Source organism: Orbicella franksi, chromosome 15 (genome assembly GCF_964199315.1).
Source record: "Orbicella franksi chromosome 15, jaOrbFran1.1, whole genome shotgun sequence".
NCBI classification, from domain to species: domain Eukaryota; kingdom Metazoa; phylum Cnidaria; class Anthozoa; order Scleractinia; family Merulinidae; genus Orbicella; species Orbicella franksi.
Window position 1 is genome coordinate 20,104,058 of NC_138159.1, and position 18,789 is coordinate 20,122,846.

General features: G+C 38.4%; 2 protein-coding genes across 3 annotated transcripts in view; one reads left to right on the top strand and one right to left on the bottom strand.

Annotated features, from left to right (window-relative positions):
* The window catches only part of LOC145470307 (galanin receptor type 1-like), a 50,871-nt gene extending 45,394 nt beyond the window's left edge, over positions 1–5,477 (bottom strand). For both annotated transcript variants that reach the window (XM_081454149.1, XM_081454146.1), the window contains exon 1: positions 5,185–5,477. The gene's annotated coding sequence lies outside the window, so the exon portion shown is untranslated. The remainder of the gene's footprint in view (positions 1–5,184) is intronic.
* A 5,455-nt stretch (positions 5,478–10,932) lies between these two features.
* Positions 10,933–18,789, top strand: part of LOC145470865 (phospholipase DDHD1-like) — a 14,012-nt gene continuing 6,155 nt past the window's right edge. Inside the window, exons 1-8 of the mRNA XM_081454744.1 lie at positions 10,933–11,697; positions 12,843–12,970; positions 13,883–13,934; positions 14,068–14,196; positions 15,451–15,586; positions 16,528–16,640; positions 17,470–17,576; positions 18,053–18,475. Of these exons, the coding sequence (XP_081310870.1) occupies positions 11,316–11,697; positions 12,843–12,970; positions 13,883–13,934; positions 14,068–14,196; positions 15,451–15,586; positions 16,528–16,640; positions 17,470–17,576; positions 18,053–18,475 (1,470 nt within the window). The 5' untranslated portion in view covers positions 10,933–11,315. The remainder of the gene's footprint in view (positions 11,698–12,842; positions 12,971–13,882; positions 13,935–14,067; positions 14,197–15,450; positions 15,587–16,527; positions 16,641–17,469; positions 17,577–18,052; positions 18,476–18,789) is intronic.

Consider the following 18,789-nt stretch of genomic DNA (forward strand, 5'->3'; position numbering starts at 1 on the left):
GAGCCGGGAGACTGAGACGTCAAAGATTTTAAATACCTTCGAGTGCGAGAAGCTAAGATCAAATCGTTACTTCGAGAATTTTTACTAAGCCTTGCAAGACATAGAGAGCAACCGAGACAGCTTTGTGAAGAAACTGCGAGACTGCGAGATGCACATAACCGCTAATAAAAAGGGAGACTGTGAGATCAGTGATATTCGACGAAGATTGCAAGACTCTTGGTTTTGGAAGGCTCATTCGCCGTCCCTATATTTGTCCCGGAACGGAAACGTCTGGAGATATATGTTTTTCTTTGATCATACTTTCAACTTGCATTTTCTGGTGCATTCCAATAACTTACAATAACAAACACAAGATAGGACATCGTAGTAAGATAGCATTGGCCGGTAGCCAAGCTTGATGTAAAAATAAAACGGACAACTTCTGAAAAATTGCAAACGAAGTATCCATGATTATGAATCGAGTAAGAGCATGTAAAATTGCATTTCAAACCTTGGTTTCCGGCATACAAATGTACACACGGAAGGAATGGTTAAAGCAGTGTGGAAGTAAATGGAATTAAGGTGAATAGGTGGCAGGAGACAAACCGCCTTAATAAAAATAAAACTCATACCCCAAGATAAAATCTGCCCGTGTTAATGTTTTTTGTCGGTGTTGACGGCAAATTCTATTTGGTACAAAACAGATGCGGTGATACTGGAGGTGCGAATACAAGAAGCAAGGAAAGAAAAATATGGAAAGTAATCTTTTTCAGTTCCCATCAGAGCTTGTTTGATTAACTTACCCATCCGCTTTCAGTTCAGAGTTAAATGCTCAGATTTCTTAAGATTTTTTCCAAAAGGAATCATCGATATTCAAAACTCTCCTCATCAACTCATCAAGATAAACGACGAATCACTTTCACTCTGGAATGTTATAGCTCTTACTGATTGCCATCTAACTGAATGATCTAAGCCTAATCAAGGACTTCGAATCGAGAACCAGCAAGGCGTTTGAAATGATTCCGAAATACTAGTTCCGTAGTCGCTTTCAACTTATACGCTACTTAAATCCTACAAAATTCCTGCTATGATCGCATTTTCGCCGAACATGATGAACATGACGACGGCCGACATTATTCATCTTACTTTTATTTTTGTGGCTAATTATAATCATTAACAGTTATTTCAGGACAGTCCATTCCTGACTGAATCAAAACCCACCGCATACATCCCGAGCGTACTTGTACACAAATTGAAGATGAATTGACCCATTATAAAGGACCTACGAATACAAATTTTGACAAAGCTATCCTGCATATCACACAAATTAAAACCTTCTTACCGAGATTTATCTGCTGCAAGAAGCCGGAGACCATGGAAGATGACACAAACTCAAAGTTTACCTCACGGTGAACTGCTTGGTTTTTCGTAAACGCTTGTTTTATCGTGATGTTAACAGAAGGCGAATTGCGGGTGCGATATCGCCTAATGTTTACCAGCTGCTTACTTGATAAGCCGATCTTGTTGACCTTGCATTAGCTATCTCTCCTGTGACAATGGTCAATTATGTAGTCTTATTATGGGTGCGTTCTTTTGGGATAATCCTGGTCAGGATTAGTGATCCAAGGTCATTCGGATTAATATGGCGCATCTAAGAGACCGAGGAATCTGTGAGTGGATTCCTCGGTTCCTTCCCCACGTATCGCAAGTTCTAAAATTTTTTGGTTTAAATTTTTTGTGATTTTATGAATTTTCCTTTCCAAAAAAGACACAGCACATTGTAGTGCATTTTCAAGCTTTGGACCAGGCCGCCCTCTTCAGTATTGTAACGAAACTTCAAGAGGTGAAGGTAGATTCTCCAAACGTCGCGGAAAGCTCTAAGAACAAGATTAGTTAGCACTTATATGAGTGCCCCGAGGGAAACAGTGAGTTTTGTCTTCCCGATACTCTTAATGCTCCCTGGGGCGAAGCCGAGGGGAACATTGAGGGTTGAGGGGAAACAAAACTTTGGCCAGTCATTAAGTGTTTTGTTATACCTCCCACTTACTCAAAACTACGAAAAACATTTTTTGCTTCCAATTGACGACGCCCAGCACCCAATTTTGGTGCACGACCTGATCACGTTCGCGTCGAAAGCTCAAGTTGTTGTTTCTGTAGGCAGTTAGTGAGTTTTGACCCGTGACACGTGCACGCTCTCCTCCAATCGGAAAACGTATCTGAGTTGGGAGGTATACCAGCAAAATTTGAAGACAGCCAAGTTTAGTCGAATGAGTTGTAAGTAATATCATGGATTGCGGACCATTTGAGGTAATATATCAAACACTCAAGACAGTGTTTCATCAGGATATCCAAATACCGAAAAGACAGTTGAAAATACGACGCCCAGCGGAGTATTTTTGACGAAATTTGAGGTGTTTGGATAGCCGATGAAACACTGTCTTGAGTGTTTGATATATCTTCTCAATCAAAACAAAAACTAGTGAGTAAACGGAGAAGTAAAATCGTCAAAATCTATGCTAATCATGAGGTCCGGGTATCCAAACCTCCTTCTCGGTTGTGATTTTCTTTGTTTTAACTTGATGAATTATTAATGAGTTTGAGAAATGAATTTAATCCACCGAAAACCAATATCAGTTTGTGCAAAATTAAGCCTGAGGGCACGTGTCTGAGTTGAATGAAAGAAATCCTGATCAGGGCAGTCTAGAAGTAATTGAATGTTTGTTTTGTCATATTTTTAGTCCTGCTGTACAATGGTATTACCAATAAATGGAACAACTTTTAATTTAATAGAAGTAGGTAAGCAGTTAGCCCAAAGAATATTGCTCAGACGAGGCGTCTGAACAATCACTGACCAATTGTCAAACTTCACAGAAACTGCGTTAAGAGTCGTCACAATGTTTCATTTAAATTTTCCAAGATTACAAGATTGTAAGTCAAACCTAGAGTCCAAGGATAAGTATTACACGATATAAGGTAGAAGGCAAGGTAGATGTACGTTTTAGGGGACGAAGGATATACATAAGTTAGTTAAAACTAGTCACAGCTGGATTTTCCGTCCTGCGTCAAACTTCCTATTCCAGCGCAGACTACCATCACACTTCGCTTCGCTTCAGGGACGAAACCATCAAATTGGAAAAATAATTTTAGAAACAACTAACAAAAGGCTAATTGTGAGACATAATTGAGACATATTTTTTCACTGAGCAATAATCCGTCTTCTAAGAACGTGCAAGTTGATATTCCACGTGAAAAAGTCAACTAAAACTCCGCGATTGCGGGAACACTTCACACGCCATAAGGCGGAAACAGCTTAGCGTTAATATTTATTTGACAAAGAGTTAACATCCGACAGAAATGCGCTGATGGAGTTGGAAGTTTCTCCATATTTGAAGAAGAAACTCTAATTACTATCCGGAAGGTTCGATAAGATATCATTTTATTAAACATTATATAGTTACCCTCACTGCATCCTCCATTTATTAAATTTTATCAGCTTTTCACTTGAGCATCTCACTGTTATTATATTGTTTCCAATCTTCCAACATTTAAAGAACAAGCAACAGGACCTACACTGTTTCCAGTTTTTCGCTGCAATGTTGATCGTTGCTGTACCAGTGTTGTACCTATTCATTAGGCAACGTGTAAAACAGGTTTTATCATTTGTTAACATCTATGTCTAAGCGCAGTCAACATGAAATGAATCTCATCTACTCTGTAATATTTAAAAGTCAGTCCACCAGCGCAGCTGACAAGTCCCTCACAAAAAACTACGGTGCCGGAGTACTCTAATTGTTTGAGTCAGCGGGCATTCTAAAGGATTAATCTCAGTCCAAAACGAAAACCTTGAATGTACTTTCGCACTCACTCATCATCGGGCCCATCAGGACTCTTGAGACCGGAAATGTACTTTCAAGCCATGACTCAAAATTTGTTCCGTTCCAAGGCTGTGCGTGCGCCGAAGTGATTTATGATAGCTGGCCATGACACCCAAGTCTGAGGGGTTTAATTTTGAGCGAATAGTCAACAAGACTACTAACATATGTCCATTAAAATACGCGGCTAGCTCCAGTTGACACTGACTTGAAACTACAATCCAAAATCACAATTTTATGCATCACAACTCAAAAATAACGAATTATTTTTCTTTCATGAGCGACGTGCGTGCGTTTTCGTTTTAATAGACAGCTATGGAAGGAATCAATCAAATTCAATAGAACACACTGATTGTTGCCGGTCTCTTCTAATCAGAGGCGAATTCTAGAAGCTCGATTTAGCTACAAACAATATCAAATTATAACTCCCTTTTTAAATAAGCGCTTCGGTTTGTTTTGTTTTTGTTTTGTTTGTTTTTTTCAAACTGACGTCTTGTATTCTAATCAAAATTAAACTGCGACACTATAAACCCCCAAGCTGAACCTTTTTAAAACTATGTCACGGACCATATTTCACGTTGTTCGATGAGCACCCTAAATCCCATTAGCAAAAATAAATTGCAAAACATCGTTAACAACACATATGGAGTATCATGGCAATTGATTTTTGCCACATCGATTTTGCGTGCTTTTCTCCAATAGCTGCAGGCTTTGTCTTCATATGGAAAGGCGGAAATCGATGATGATCAAACCGGGTTTCAAAAACCCAAATAAATTGCTCTATTTTCAACCCTCACTCTCGGAGTCGAGTTTGTCGTAATCACTACAGCAAGATGGTCACACTCAATTTAGACGAGCATATTAATTTAGAGTAGGTAAAAATTTTATCTACATTCTTAGAAAAGAATAAAATGATTGTTTGCTTGTCAAGAAAGATGTTTTCATTCTGTCAGTAGGAGTTTATGTAAACAAATGCGCGTTGAAAATTGTTTGTGTGACGGTAAAATTACGGCGCCGCGGGAGACAGCAATCTTATTCTATTTTGAAATCACAGATTAGGAACTTCTCCATATTTCAGATTCTAATACGCATTACATCAAACAGATCCACGACTTAAAGAGCAAATCGCAATTCATTTTCTCTCTTCAAAAAGGAAGCTTCAGTTGTTTGTTTAATAACAAATGGTTTACTTTATCTAAAACGAAACACAGCTTTTATCAAACTCACAGCTAAAATATATTCGCAGTTGCCATTAAGTTAAGAAAAATTGCCTGGAAAATGTGTTGAATTAAACCCAAAACGCTGATAAATTACAAACACAAAATACTCTCACCTGGATATATTTTCCTTGTGTGGTGCACCTAGTAATGGCTGCAAATGGCCAAAGCATTCAGTCTCGTCTTCGGCCACTCGTCCGGCGTCTTCTGTCCTAATCCTCTAACGAAGACAGAACTGAATACGAAGTGTAAATTAATTTTGATGATCACACCTGTCGTTCAATACTATTATTTTGTTTGCGATGTAGTTTGTGATTCGTCAACATATTTCCATTGTAAGCTGCAAATTTAACATAATTTCCTAAATTAGAAAAGTGCGGTCTCTTTGAGCGACATAGCGCACTCGATCGTGCCAGGTCCTAAAGTAGGTTTTCGACGCCATATTTATTTATAAATCACAAACAACTGTGTCTCATTTGGTGCCCCATTAACCACAAGGTTGCATGAGGCATATTCGACATTTGAGGGGCTTCATCTAGGTAAAGCTTTTAGCTTCGTGCAGTTAAAAGATTATGTCTTAAACATTATCACCCCAGCAGAATTAATTATCATTGTTTGACTGCCACCCTAGAACCATCAGTTGCTACAAGCGAGTTTTGGTCGATAGAATCGCTCCCAGGTTTTCACCATTTTTTGCGCATTGTTCATGGGGTGCTAACACCTGTATCGCTAGCTTTTTATTCTTTTTTCTTCCAAAGAGAACTCATTATCATTGCGTGTGGCCGAGTCTAAAACTCCTCCAGAGAATATGCTAAATTTTCTGTCCAGTTGTTTCATTTAGCTCGTCAATGAAACATCCGTGACGGATTTTGGTATCGAGATAATTCAATCTCAAAGATTAGCCGTGGGGCAAATGAATGATTTTGAATCTGGAGAGGAAACTCGGTTCGGTTACATCTTGAGGATCAAACAAAAACAAGAAACGCAGCACGCTGATAAACTCCGGATTCATGAACGATAAAAAACAACAAGAAATGAAAAGACAGAGAAACACATTGCCTTACCCACTGATATACAGCCCAACGGAATAAAACAAATCGTTAACATCGACTCGAGTACCTTCGTCTGCATTCAAGCACTCGGACTAAATCTAAAACTGCTCAAATTTTCTTGAGAGTTAACTGTCTTTCTTTTGTTCGACAGAGAGGCCATTTCTACCCGTTCTCTTTGCTTGTACTTCGGTCACGTACTCAGGAAATACTATACGGACAATAAAGCTGAAGAATCTCTTCTCTAACCGGCCCATCCGCCTTCTAGTTAAAGTCAATCTCGTTCTCTCTGAGACCAAAAATTTGTTCGTTTGATCTCATTCAGTCAGTGTAACTCGTTTAAAACGACAAATGTTCCGTTTCTCGTCATCTTTATCGCCAAGATTTTCGTCCGCAGTTTAAATTGCATTAGCATTTTAAAAAAAAATTGAAAAAAAAAGAACAAAAAAACAGAACCGAACATAGACCAACATGATGTCATTCAACTGTAATTAGATCTCTCCCTATTCTGAAACTGAATAACATCGAAATTGTTGGAACAGCAAAGTTAGGCGATAAAAAGTGTCTGGTCTAGCTAGGGTACATTCATTTCAGGGCCAATGGACAGCATTTCGATGTTTAATAAATGTATGTAGATATATCTTTGACAATTGTTGTGATTTGGACCCATGCGGACTTTGTATATTATGTACATGGAAGAATGAATTCGATTTGCAAGTTTTCTAGATAGACGAAAAATACTTTAGATACAGAGCATAGATCAATTCAAGACTGAACGCCGGAAGTTTTAACAAGGCATTGAAAATCAAACAGTACTGTTTGTTTTTATTTCTATAACAATTTTATATTTCCCATTTCTTGGCACCGCTTTGATTAAAAAAACAACGAACATGAACAAAGTTTATGTGTCAAGCAGTTTAAGTTCTTAATGAATAATTTGTTTGAGACCAATAATCCGTCTGTTTTCTTGCCTCAGTTCAGACGCAAAAATTGTTAGTATGCCTGACGTTTCATTTGCCTCATTTCCACATTTAGACGGGTTATGAGTTTGACAAATTATAGGCCTGAGGTCTTTTAATCCCCGTCAAAACTACGCGGGAGAAATTTAAAAACGGAGGTTTCACTCTGAAAACGCGTCAAATGTTTTCCGTCCACACTACGCCGGAGAAATTTGAAAACGCAACAATCACCAGTACAGTCATTTCGGATTTGTGGTTGAAGAAAACTCGGGTTGGGAAACACATGATTATCGTGACGCCACCGTCTCTCTTTTAACTTGAACATGTTTTTCATCCATACTGAAAAGCGAAGCCGGAGTTTTTAAATTCCTCCTGTTTGAAAAGCGGTTTTCGAAAAGCTCCGTTTTCGTGACGGATTAGAGTGCACGGTTGGCCTAACCGTAGAAATAAAGTCGCATTTTCAAATTTCTTTGGCATAATGTGGACGGGGCCTTGATAAGTCAAGCAAAAACTTTTATTACAGCCATGCAGAAGAATCAGATACGTATGTAGAGCGCAATGGAAATTGGGCGCTGTAAATTTCTTTTCGCTGTTTGAAAAATGATATTCAAAGCATTCCTTTGCTGTGGAATCTTAACTGGCTCGACTATACTTAAACCAAGTAAATAATATCATAAGTATTAGGCCTATAACTATGTATATAGGAAGTCTATCTATGTCTCTAACCTGACAGATTCCTGCTTTCAGTTGTAAGATGAGGGCAATAACAGTCGTATCTTCTCAATCGTATCCGAGCACAACATCCAACGTATCACTCTGAGTTTGTCAGTCTATAACATCCTGAATAATACAAGTTACGGCACAATAGTTGAGGGCTGTATTCAACACGTGAGCAAGCTTCAAGACGTTTGCATAACAAATTCAGCAGATTAACAGGCGAGCCAAACCTACTGATGCTATACTGAAGGCTACCTTTGTTCCGTGAAGATGCGGTTTCTGACATGAGCCATGTCTTATCTTATGGACTGTTCCTCGTCTGATTCCAACTCAGTCATTTTAATTCTTTCATGTATACCCTGGGACATCCCAGGCCAAAACAAACCAAACTATTTACACACCATATAGACAAAAATCACATTAACTGCGTTAAATTATAGCCCATTGCCCACAAGGACAATCACTAAAACAAAATATAAATTTAATCAGTGTTTTTTTGTTATTGTAGTATATCTTCAGGTTCATAGAGATCGTATCTTTCAGTCAGTCGTCGGTTCTCACTCATGAAATCCCGTTTAAGTCTGTTAGAATCCTGTTCAAGCCTGTTTGTCCGTCGAACGTATTATACTTACTGATGACTCTTTTCGCAGTAGTTTCGATTTTATTTAAGCAGGTTTTGCCACCAGAGAAGCATTCGTGTTAGTGCATTCCTGAATCACCGTTACATTAATCCATTCGCACTTATCTTTCGGATCGGAGGTCACTCATTTTTTATGGTCCTTCCTTGTCAATCGTGGATATTTAATATTTTTTAACCATGAGCTGACACAACCTCTAACTATTTGTAATGATAATTGACAGATAATTATCAAGACGCAGTTACTTAACTAACAAAGTTGATTCCTGAACCTTACGCCAACCGACTCTTTCAAAAACAAATTGATCGATGTTAACCTTGATAACCGCACGATAAAAATTAGATATTTTCTCAGGCCGGGGGTCGGGGAAGGGGTTCTCGACTTTCAGGGCCGATTGTTCGAAATTTAAAATTTAAACTTTGCAAGAAGTAGGAGGGAATGCTTTCAAAGCACCGTCTTGATTCAGTGCGCGGGAGTGACTCATACTCAGTTACACCTCAAACTGGTAAACCAGTTCCAATGCTATCACAATTTCAACAGCGGTAAACAAGTATTATTGCTTCAAGTACTTTCCGCATTCCACCAACTAAGCTGTTCCTGTCGTAATTTGTTTATCGAGACTAATATCCTATATTTATTCAGTTGCTCTAACAGTGGTCATTTTAGATTTTAGAATTCAGAAACCACAAGTACCATGGACAGCAAACCATGACTTTAACCAGTTAAAAATATGACGAGCACTTTCTCCCGACCTCCCTCTCTACTTCCCCCCTTTCTACTCCCCCCCCCCCGCCCCCTCTCAGCGCCTTGCGATTCCTTTCAGTTTTTAGGTACCTCTTAGCTCTGTCGCTTAAAATAGTTTGACCTAGACTGCCTTAATCCAGCTTTCATTTAATCTTATTGAGGGGTTCGTGAGAATCAAGTAAAACGGTGTCCTGTGTTGCCATCTGGTTAATACGATTAATACTTGGAATAGCCGGATTAGTTGTACATGAAAACACAATGCAAGAGCTTACCGTTATAAGAAGTCCTTGCCCGCATTAGGCCGAAGCGTTTTCAAATGTATAACAACAATAAACTTTAAGTGTCCTTCGGACTACACACCGTATGAATTACACTGGAGTAAATCCTGAAGTGAGTTTCGCAGGGTTTAAGGCCCTTCCCACACTGCGCTGGAGGAATTCTTTGAAAACGGCGGTTTCACTCTGAAAACGCATCAAATGTTTTCCGTCCACACTACGCCGAGGAATTTAAAACCGCAAAAAAAAAAAAGAAAGAAAAATACTGGTCATTTTGGATTTGTGTTTGAGTAAAACTCGGTCAGGGAAATCACGTCACAATCGTGACGTCATCGTTTTCGAAAGCTTCGTTTTCACGATGTTTTCTGTCCAAACTAAAACACAAACCCGGCGTTTTCAAATTCTTCCTGCTTGAAGAGCGGTTTCGAAAAGCTCCGTTTTCGTGACGGATTAGTGTGGACGAAAGGCCTAACCGTAGAAATAAAGTTCAGTTTCCAAATTTCTTCGGTGTTGTGAGAACGGGGCCTAATTTGCGGTCGTTTCTTTAATCAGTTCTAGTTTGGGTGTTTGATTTGACCACTTCCCTTAAAGAAAGAAATACTCCTGCTTTTCCCTGTAAAAGAACAATTTTCCATTTTCCTGTGGTAATGCTGTCGAGGATACAGCTGTCTGGCACTAAAAACTGTGACCAACCGAGAATGTAAACAATCGACAATTTATAAGCGTACTACGTGCTGCAAATTTGCTAAAAAAAAAAAGGCAGTCATTCAAATTTGTTTGAAGCGAAATACTTCAACTGCATCAAAAAAAAAAAATTCTTAACTTCTTTAATTAATAGTGTCAAAAACTCGACCGTTAAGCTAATAGCTCGAGTGTTTGACGTCTGTAAAAGCCAACTGCCAACCGCTCCAAGCTTTGCGAAACAGACTTGGCACAAGGGGCGAGATCTGAAACCCGGTCTTGCATCAACAATTGTTTGTGACGTCCTAAATTAAACATCGAACCAATATTTAAAAAAGTGGCGAATTTTTAAATAGCATTAATTCAAGGACTTACTGCCTCGATGCGCGTCTTCTTCTGTGTTTTTCCACTATTCTTCCTTTACTCGGCGACGTTGCAGGATATAAGCTTACAGTGCTTTCGATTCAGATGCATGCTTTCTTTCAATGCCGCCGCGGCTGAAGAACTACATTCGCAACCAAGGAGTGTTTTTGGTTCATGATTTTGAAACTTGGATTAAATTAAACCAGGGAAGTTCTGTAAAATACTAGTATCCCGTCGTTAAAAGTAACACAAAGCTTGGAGATGAGGAAGGTTTTCCGACCACGAGGTTCAAATAAACCAGTTTACGATTTTGGCTTTATTTCGATTCGCTGGCGCCTCCTTTGACATGATCCTGACAGTTGATTTGAAATAGCTTTTCTCGTGCGGAATATTTTAACATTTTTAAACATTCACCCACAATGTCTTTTTTTGTTGTTGTTTTCGGTTTGTTTGTTTGTTTGTTTGCTTGTTTGTATTTTGTTTTGTTTTGTTTTCATTTCATATAAATTTCACTTGAAAATAATCACTTCGCGATTCGTTCGAGCTCGCGGGCGTTTTCTGTCTCACGACGGTTGCCAAGGCGTGGATCCTAAGCTTGTACGTTCCAGGTTCACACGGTCTGTCTTTTTGCAAAGAGACTAGGCCGAAGCCTGGTTAAAAATGGCGTATGACGAAAACTTTTTCTGGTTGAATTATTGTATTTTCTAAATTTTAGAATGAGGATCTTCTTATCTGGTTGATGGTAGCTTTTCATCTGTGAATCAGAGAGATCACTACCTTTGCGTTCAATTTATTGGGACAGTAACTATCTGAATGAAAGTATGAGTGAAAATGGCGGCGGTGAATCTTCCTCTCCCAAGAGAAAAGACATGTCGGGTAAACCTACGCGACCTCCACCTCCATCGAACTATCCAAAATTGCCACGTCCTCAGAGTCTTCAACACCACTTAGATGCTCTGCAAGCGCTTAAACCTGATCGAGTACGCTGGTTTGTAAAAGAAGACAAAAAGTGGGTGCCTTTCAATGGCAGCGATTCGTTGGCTATTGAGCATTGCTATCTCCAAATATTGGCGCTTGAAAACCGGGATGAAGACAGCTCTAAGCTCTATAACACGTCCTCGATTTATGAAATGCCCACTGTTAAAGGAGGCCTGTACGAAGTGGATGTTGTTGCTAGGCAATGCACACCCATTTACTGGGAAGGTTGGTGTAATATAAGGGTACCGGGAAGTCTTTATATTTAGCTGACCGGAAGTAGCAACCTATGAACTAGCACTATATCATCTTAAGCTCTTTATATTTAGCCACTCACTGGTCTCATGAAAACTAGGAATCAACTTTTGATTCTCTTGGATTAGACAACAAATAACTCATGTTGAACTGATTGATTGTTTCTGCCAGATCTGTACTGTACTATTATTGGATCATGTGTACTATTAAAAGGCATCTGTGGTTGAGTGTCAATCAATACCCCTGATTGACATTTCAATTTATACTCGATCAATGTCCTGATCAATGCACTGTCAACACTTGATCAATAGTTGGTTGATAGTCGGCCAAGTGTCGAAAAACTTGTATGTATCAATCAAATACCGGTATTAGTCAACAACTGGTCGACAGTCGACTGAGATGTCAATCGAGCATCAATGGAGTAGCAATGGAGGGTATTGATCAACACTCAACCGCAGACGCCTTTAGCACACATGATCCCTGTTATTTAGCAATTTTTTTGATAAGAAGGTAAAATAAGAATTTCAACTATTTGCACACTTCCTCAATTCTGCATTCTAGAATATGTGATTTTAATTGTGACCTGGGGCCCATTTCTGGAAGGTCCCGAAAAGTTTTTGCACCTGGAAAGCCATAGCAAAATCTCAAACCTTGATTGCAGAGCTGTTATATTCACGTGTTCTTAATATGAACAAAGGTTCCCTACATACAAGAAGTCAGGTGTATACACTTCCCTGTTTTTAGATACAGATGAACTAAAAATTAAATGGCTTTATGGGCCGGAAAAGGTCCCGGGGCTTTTGAGAAACAGGCCGCTACTCTTTAAACGGGCGGTAAAAAGGTCCTTTAAAATATGCAAGAATTGCAGCGCAAGTTAAGTGTCACAGGTCCCAGCTACTTCTTGATTATTTTGTGACGCTTTTCTTAAAAAAAAAAAATTTCCTCTGCAAGGCTAAGAAAGTTTCTGGCTCACTAAGTCTCCAAAATAGCATATAATTACATATCAAAAGTGTTGGTGCTACACAACATTAAGTTGAACTTCATAGGATAGAAAAGGAACTTCTTTAAGTTCATAATGTACCGTGTACCAATAATTCTATTTGTTGTCATTGTACTAGATAAAAGTATGCCAGTTTGTAGAGGAACATGGTTCACTGGATCAACTTCACTGGACATGTGGCAGCCTCTCAGTGAGGAGGACAGTGATGAAATAGAGTTATCACATCAGACCATGTGGAACTCTATGGTGAGTCAGTCAGCTTTATACTGGTAATCATGGTAAGGTACAGCCTGGATATGAGCCAAGTGGCCCATCAGGCTGGCGCTTATCTCCAGTTTCTGCAGCATGAAGTTGCTAGGAGTATATTATTTTCTACTCCTCCCAGATGGGATACTAGTCCATCGCAGGGTTATCCACAGCATTATAAATTAATTTGTTGTTACCCATTTATACACCTGAGTGGAGAGAGGCACTGTGAGAGTAAACTGTCTTGCCAAAAGAACACAACACAATGTCCCTGGCTAGAACTCAAACCTGGAACACTCAATCCGTTTGCAAGATCACTAACCATGAGGCCACCCCACATTCACATGTTGAACATACATTGTATAGGAATCAATAAATTATGTGACCAACTTTGCAAAATGTTGAGAAAAGAAAAAGGTGTCCCTGAGCATTCTTTCGATAAACTTTTGAACCACTTCGAGGAGAAGAAAAGAAAAACTTCACTAACATGCTCCAGGGGCCAAGTACTGTATATAATACGATGGACTAGTTAACATTTCATCTGAAAGGAGTTGCTTCTGGTTGTTTCCAAACTGTCTGAATGCAATACGTCAGTTAGTGACTGTGTATAACAAAACTTAACTTATATCCCATTCACACCAACTAAGCTAGTTAACTAAATCAGATTTAGGTATTTCCAATTTGTCAATTACTGTACGCTTTGAAGTCACTTTGAGAAGAAAAATTTCAAACTACCTTGATAACATATTTTAATCAAACAGATTTTTAACTTGTAAAGTTGTGGGGTGTGTTTGGTATGAGCGACTAATTTTTAACCTTGTTTAGTTCAATCAGTTTTAAACATGTGCAAGATGTTGTTGTGAATGGGGTATAAGTAAGGTTTAATGAATTAATCTTTCACCTTTTTGAAAGGGTTTAACTGTTGGACCAGTTCAAAATGATATGGGTCTTTCTCACCAACAAGGTAAGATTTTTTGCTCATCACTGAAATACTTATGTTAGGTCTTTGATCTATATATGTAGTCATCCAACTGTGTTCATTCATGCTTGATTAATTGATTGATTGATCTTTTTATTGTCTGTCTGTTTTTTTATAGCACTAGGCCAACTCAAATTAAAAGGTTTTTATGTGGAGTGGAAAGACATAGCAGATGTATGGCTATACTGGGATGATGTGAAATCAAGAATTATTAGGAATTTTGGGGAAAAGATTGGGTTCTCTTCAGGTATAATTCTGCAACGCCATACTGCAAAAAACTCTTACTCAGTTATAAATATAAATCGATGTTACATTACATGTACTTGCAAAAATTTTGGACATTAAAATTTTGGACGATTTACATGTATTTCAGACATTTACAGTGTGACTACTCTGAGCAATGCCACTTAAGCAAATTCTTTGCAAACTGATTACTGGCATTTTAAAAGTTTTAAAATAGTTACTTATCAATAGTTACTTACTTGCCTTTGTAATGTACAGCTTGATTACATGGATAATTTGTTGGAAAACTATCGTTAACCTCCGCAAGTTTTATTTGTAAAATTTGTAGAAAATTTTGTTGGATGGCCTTGGTTAGAGTGGTTGCACTGTAATGTTTGGACACTTTTTATCTCACTTATGCCTACAGAACACCTTAATAATAATAATAATAATAATAATAATAATAATTACGATGACAATGACATTAAAGGTGACGATTACGATGACAATGACAGTGACAGTGACAGTGACAGTGACAATGATAATGATAATGATAATAATACGTTATTTATACTTTAAGACTGAACAACATCTGTGAAAATGATAGTTTTACTGCACCCTCAAGGTTTTACAGATAGAAAATAAGAAAAATTCTATCAAGCCACTATATATCTCTAGCAGTGTCTCAACTAGAGTTCACTCCTTAAAGGAAACTAACAGCTTTGGAACTAAAGTTTTATACTGTACTTTATTATATGGCTGTCTCACAAGGACTTGGAACTACCAAATTCATGAATTTGATTGGCTGAAATTGATATTGACTGGGTCTAGATTTTCCCATCTAGACCGGCATCTAGACAGGTTACATTTTGTGGTGAAAAAGCTGCAACTAAAATACAAAAATATTGACTATTTTCCTCTAACAATATTGGTGGTAGTACCAAAAAACCTGATAAGAAAAAAAAGTAAAGAGGAAGAGCAAACTTTGGCAGATTTAAGTTCAGCTCATCACCATTCGTGAGCAAAATGTCAGCTAGTACAAACCAGTTTCATTAGACAGATTAAATTTCTCTTGTTTGCCATATAATAAACATCTTATTAACCGAGCTTAGTTGGTCTGTACGGGAGAATCTTGACCTTGGTTGTGTGTACAGACCTCACTGCATTCAGTCTGTACTCACAACCTTGGTCAATGTTCTCCCACAAAGACCTCCAAAATTTCTTACAAGTATTGTACTAATTTTGTATAAAAATTTTGCCTTCTTTGTTGTGGGCCCAGCTACCCAGCTTCATCGTGGTTATCATACGGTTGCCAGCCCTGACGACAGACCTCCAGATATTTCTCACTTGGTTTTTGTTGTTCATGGGATAGGACAGCTTCTACACACGAGCAATATTGTCAAGAGTAGTGCAGAGTAAGTTTACCTGAAATACACCAAAAAATTTTGGGCCAAATTGTAACCTGATTTTTTGCCAAGTCTAGTTCATCTCATACTAGCTCAGCCAATATATAGTAAAAACCATGTGTAAGAACTAGTGGTTTAAGACCCTGCTGGTAGAAAATTGCCGTGTGATTTCAATACCCAAAAATATAAGAACCTGTTTAGCCAAGTAAAATCACTCAGGTTCTTATATGTAGGTAAACAGTTAAATTATGATAAACACTTTGACTAAGGAGTGTGACTTTGAGATTGCAAATTTATATTGCAAGAAAATGCATGCACATAATACAATACCGTAAGATCAGACCCAAGTTTAGTTATTGTTCTGGTTATCAACAACTACATCTTCTTCATAGACATTAAGAGCCTAACCAAGAACCTACTTTGACTAAATTGCCACTAACTTCCCCAAATTACAAGAACCTATTTGGCCATACTTCAAATAGTTTAGGTGAGAATAGTTCAGGTGGGAATGTAATACAAGGCTGAAAGACATCTCGGCAAACACAGGCAGAGCAACTAATTAAGTAAGCATTAAGCCTCATTTATCAGGTAATCAGGCCCTAATTAAACCACTTTGTATATTTTCAAAACTATGCAGTCTGGACATCATCCACAGTGGGATGCTTTCATTGTGGGTGGCCCCCCAGAAATTTAGGAATTTTTCCCTTGTAACCATTACTTTTATACAGCTGTTAGGGGGGGAAGGTGTTTCATATAGGAAAATTTAAAGTGTTTTTTCTCAAGAACATAACAAAAAATATTCCATTGTGTGATATTCCTAACATCAGTTAAGCCTCTACACTCAGCACAGCATGCTTCCTAAGGGGAACAACACCAGTACCTTATTGGATGATTTGAAGAATCGTAGATCAATGGCTTACTTGTCATCATTTTTATCATTTTATTGCCAGCCTTCGTCGGGGTGTAGCTACAGTGCTAAGCAAACAGTTTCCTGATGGTCCTTGTGACCAGAGAGTTGAGTTCATTCCCGTGGAATGGCGGTCATCACTTAAACTGGACGAAGGTATTAGCCAATCTGGATTACCCTAGAGTGGTTTTCAATTGAGTGTTGTAGAACCAAAACCAAACCAATTACATACATGTACCAATTAGACTACTCAGTCAATCTCAGACCGTAGTGAAACCAAAACCAGTTGAAAGTAATTATCTGATTACTTTCGACATGCAATTGAAAACTGCTCTATACAGTTATAATAATAATTACACAGTTATTGCTACTTCTAAAGTTCTTAAATTTAACCTTTTGAGTAGTGATCCTTGCAGTGGTAATCTTTCAACATTTCTGAGAGCTCAGTACATTAAGGCAAATATTTCATACAATATTTTCTTTAAAATTGGTGGTGGCAAGAGTCTATTCATAAAAGAAAAACAGAAACACAATATAAGCCTATTTATCTCACTAATTACATTCCTTGCCCACCCAAGGATGTAAACAATCTCCAAGTAATCAAGACTGTGAGAAAAGGTGACAGTACAATGTAGTGTTAATTTACAATGAATGGAAGGGCCACTGAGAAATGTTTTTAAGCCATCTGATCTTGTTTAAATACTAGAGTCTAGAGTTTCCCAAAAAAACTGAAAACAAAGAGATGAAGGAACCAGGATGGTTAAAGATGGAGAAGATTCACATGGATTACAAATGACAAACTTGAAAAATTTAGGCTAAACTTTTGAAGATGCGCAAATTGTGATGTAGCCCCCCTAAAGGGAAGATTTCTCTTTGTGGTGGTTCAATTTTTGACAGATTAAGTGAATCAGTGAATATACTGTGCAGTTTGCAATTCCCATATTACCTGAAGTGATAAGTAACAGCTGTTTTCTCTTTATTCAAGGTACTATTGAGTGCATAACACCTTCATCAGTGTCAGGACTCAGGAAAGTTCTTAACACGAGTATGATGGACATCATGTATTACACAAGTCCATTTTACAGATATGAGGTAAATGTTTATCCCAAAGTATTTCAAACTCAAAAACAACCTGTTTGAACTATTGTACTCTTTCAGTGGATGCAAAGGGGTACAAATTCATGTACATGTACCAGGGCTGTCAATAAGGTCAGAGACCCATGACACCTGTTCATGGGTGTGAAGATCAAGGTATAGGTGAAAATCCCTGTGCACATGTACATGTAGAACCCTATTCACATATTGTACTCTTAGAAGTCACATTCATCTGTAACTCATAGGAGCCTGGTATGACAGTGTAGGCTCGTTTTCCACTGTTCTCTCTCAGGTCCTGTTCCTGAAGGTCCTCCCTGAGAAGAGCTCCTTTAGAGGATGAGTATGGGCTCCTGTCCCAAACATCAGCTGGTAGTTGAACCTAGTGTCTCAATCTTGAAAAGATTGTTTCATAATCTATTGAGAACAGCAGTGTAACAAAGACAGTCATCTAAATGTTGTATTTTCTGTTGCAGATCATTGATGGTGTAAGGGATGAAATGATTAATTTGCACACCAAATTCTGCTCCAGAAATCCTTCCTTTCTGGAAAAAAATGGCAAAGTTTCCATCGTAGCCCACTCTCTAGGAAGTGTGATTGCATATGACATTTTAACACTCTGGGACATTGAATTAAGACACCTTTCCCAAGATGCCACAGAAAGTACTGAGTTTCTTACCGAGAGCTTCCAGTACTTGCGGTCGGTCACCAGCAGGGTAAGTAATGAGCAAACAGAGTCTGGACCAGGGGGTAACCTGAAGGAGAACTTAAGAGTGAAACTGGCAAAGGCTCGGAGCGAGGTCATGCAGCTGGAAGCTATGATTGTAAGTGAAGTAGAACATGAAAAACACGGAGCTGACAAGAGCTCGAAGGAGTGTCCTTTTGCACTGCCATTTAAGGTAAGAGACAGCTTTGCAGTCCTTCATTTATACATATATACAGTTCAAACTGAAGCTTGAGTGCAATTGAAAGCTCAAGAGTGATACAAGTCATTTTGTCGACCAAGTGTTCCGCTCAGCCTGAGCTTCTTAATGAGTCATGGTCTCCATATAAGTGTGAATCAACTAGGATTACTGCTACTCCTCCGATCCCTCGCTGGGATGCTAGTCCATCACAGGTTGCTCTTGTACTGTAAGTTGTTAATAGGCTTCTGTAGGTCATTCCACGTGAAGTTACCATAATGTAATATTCTACTTGAGTATTTTTATTCATG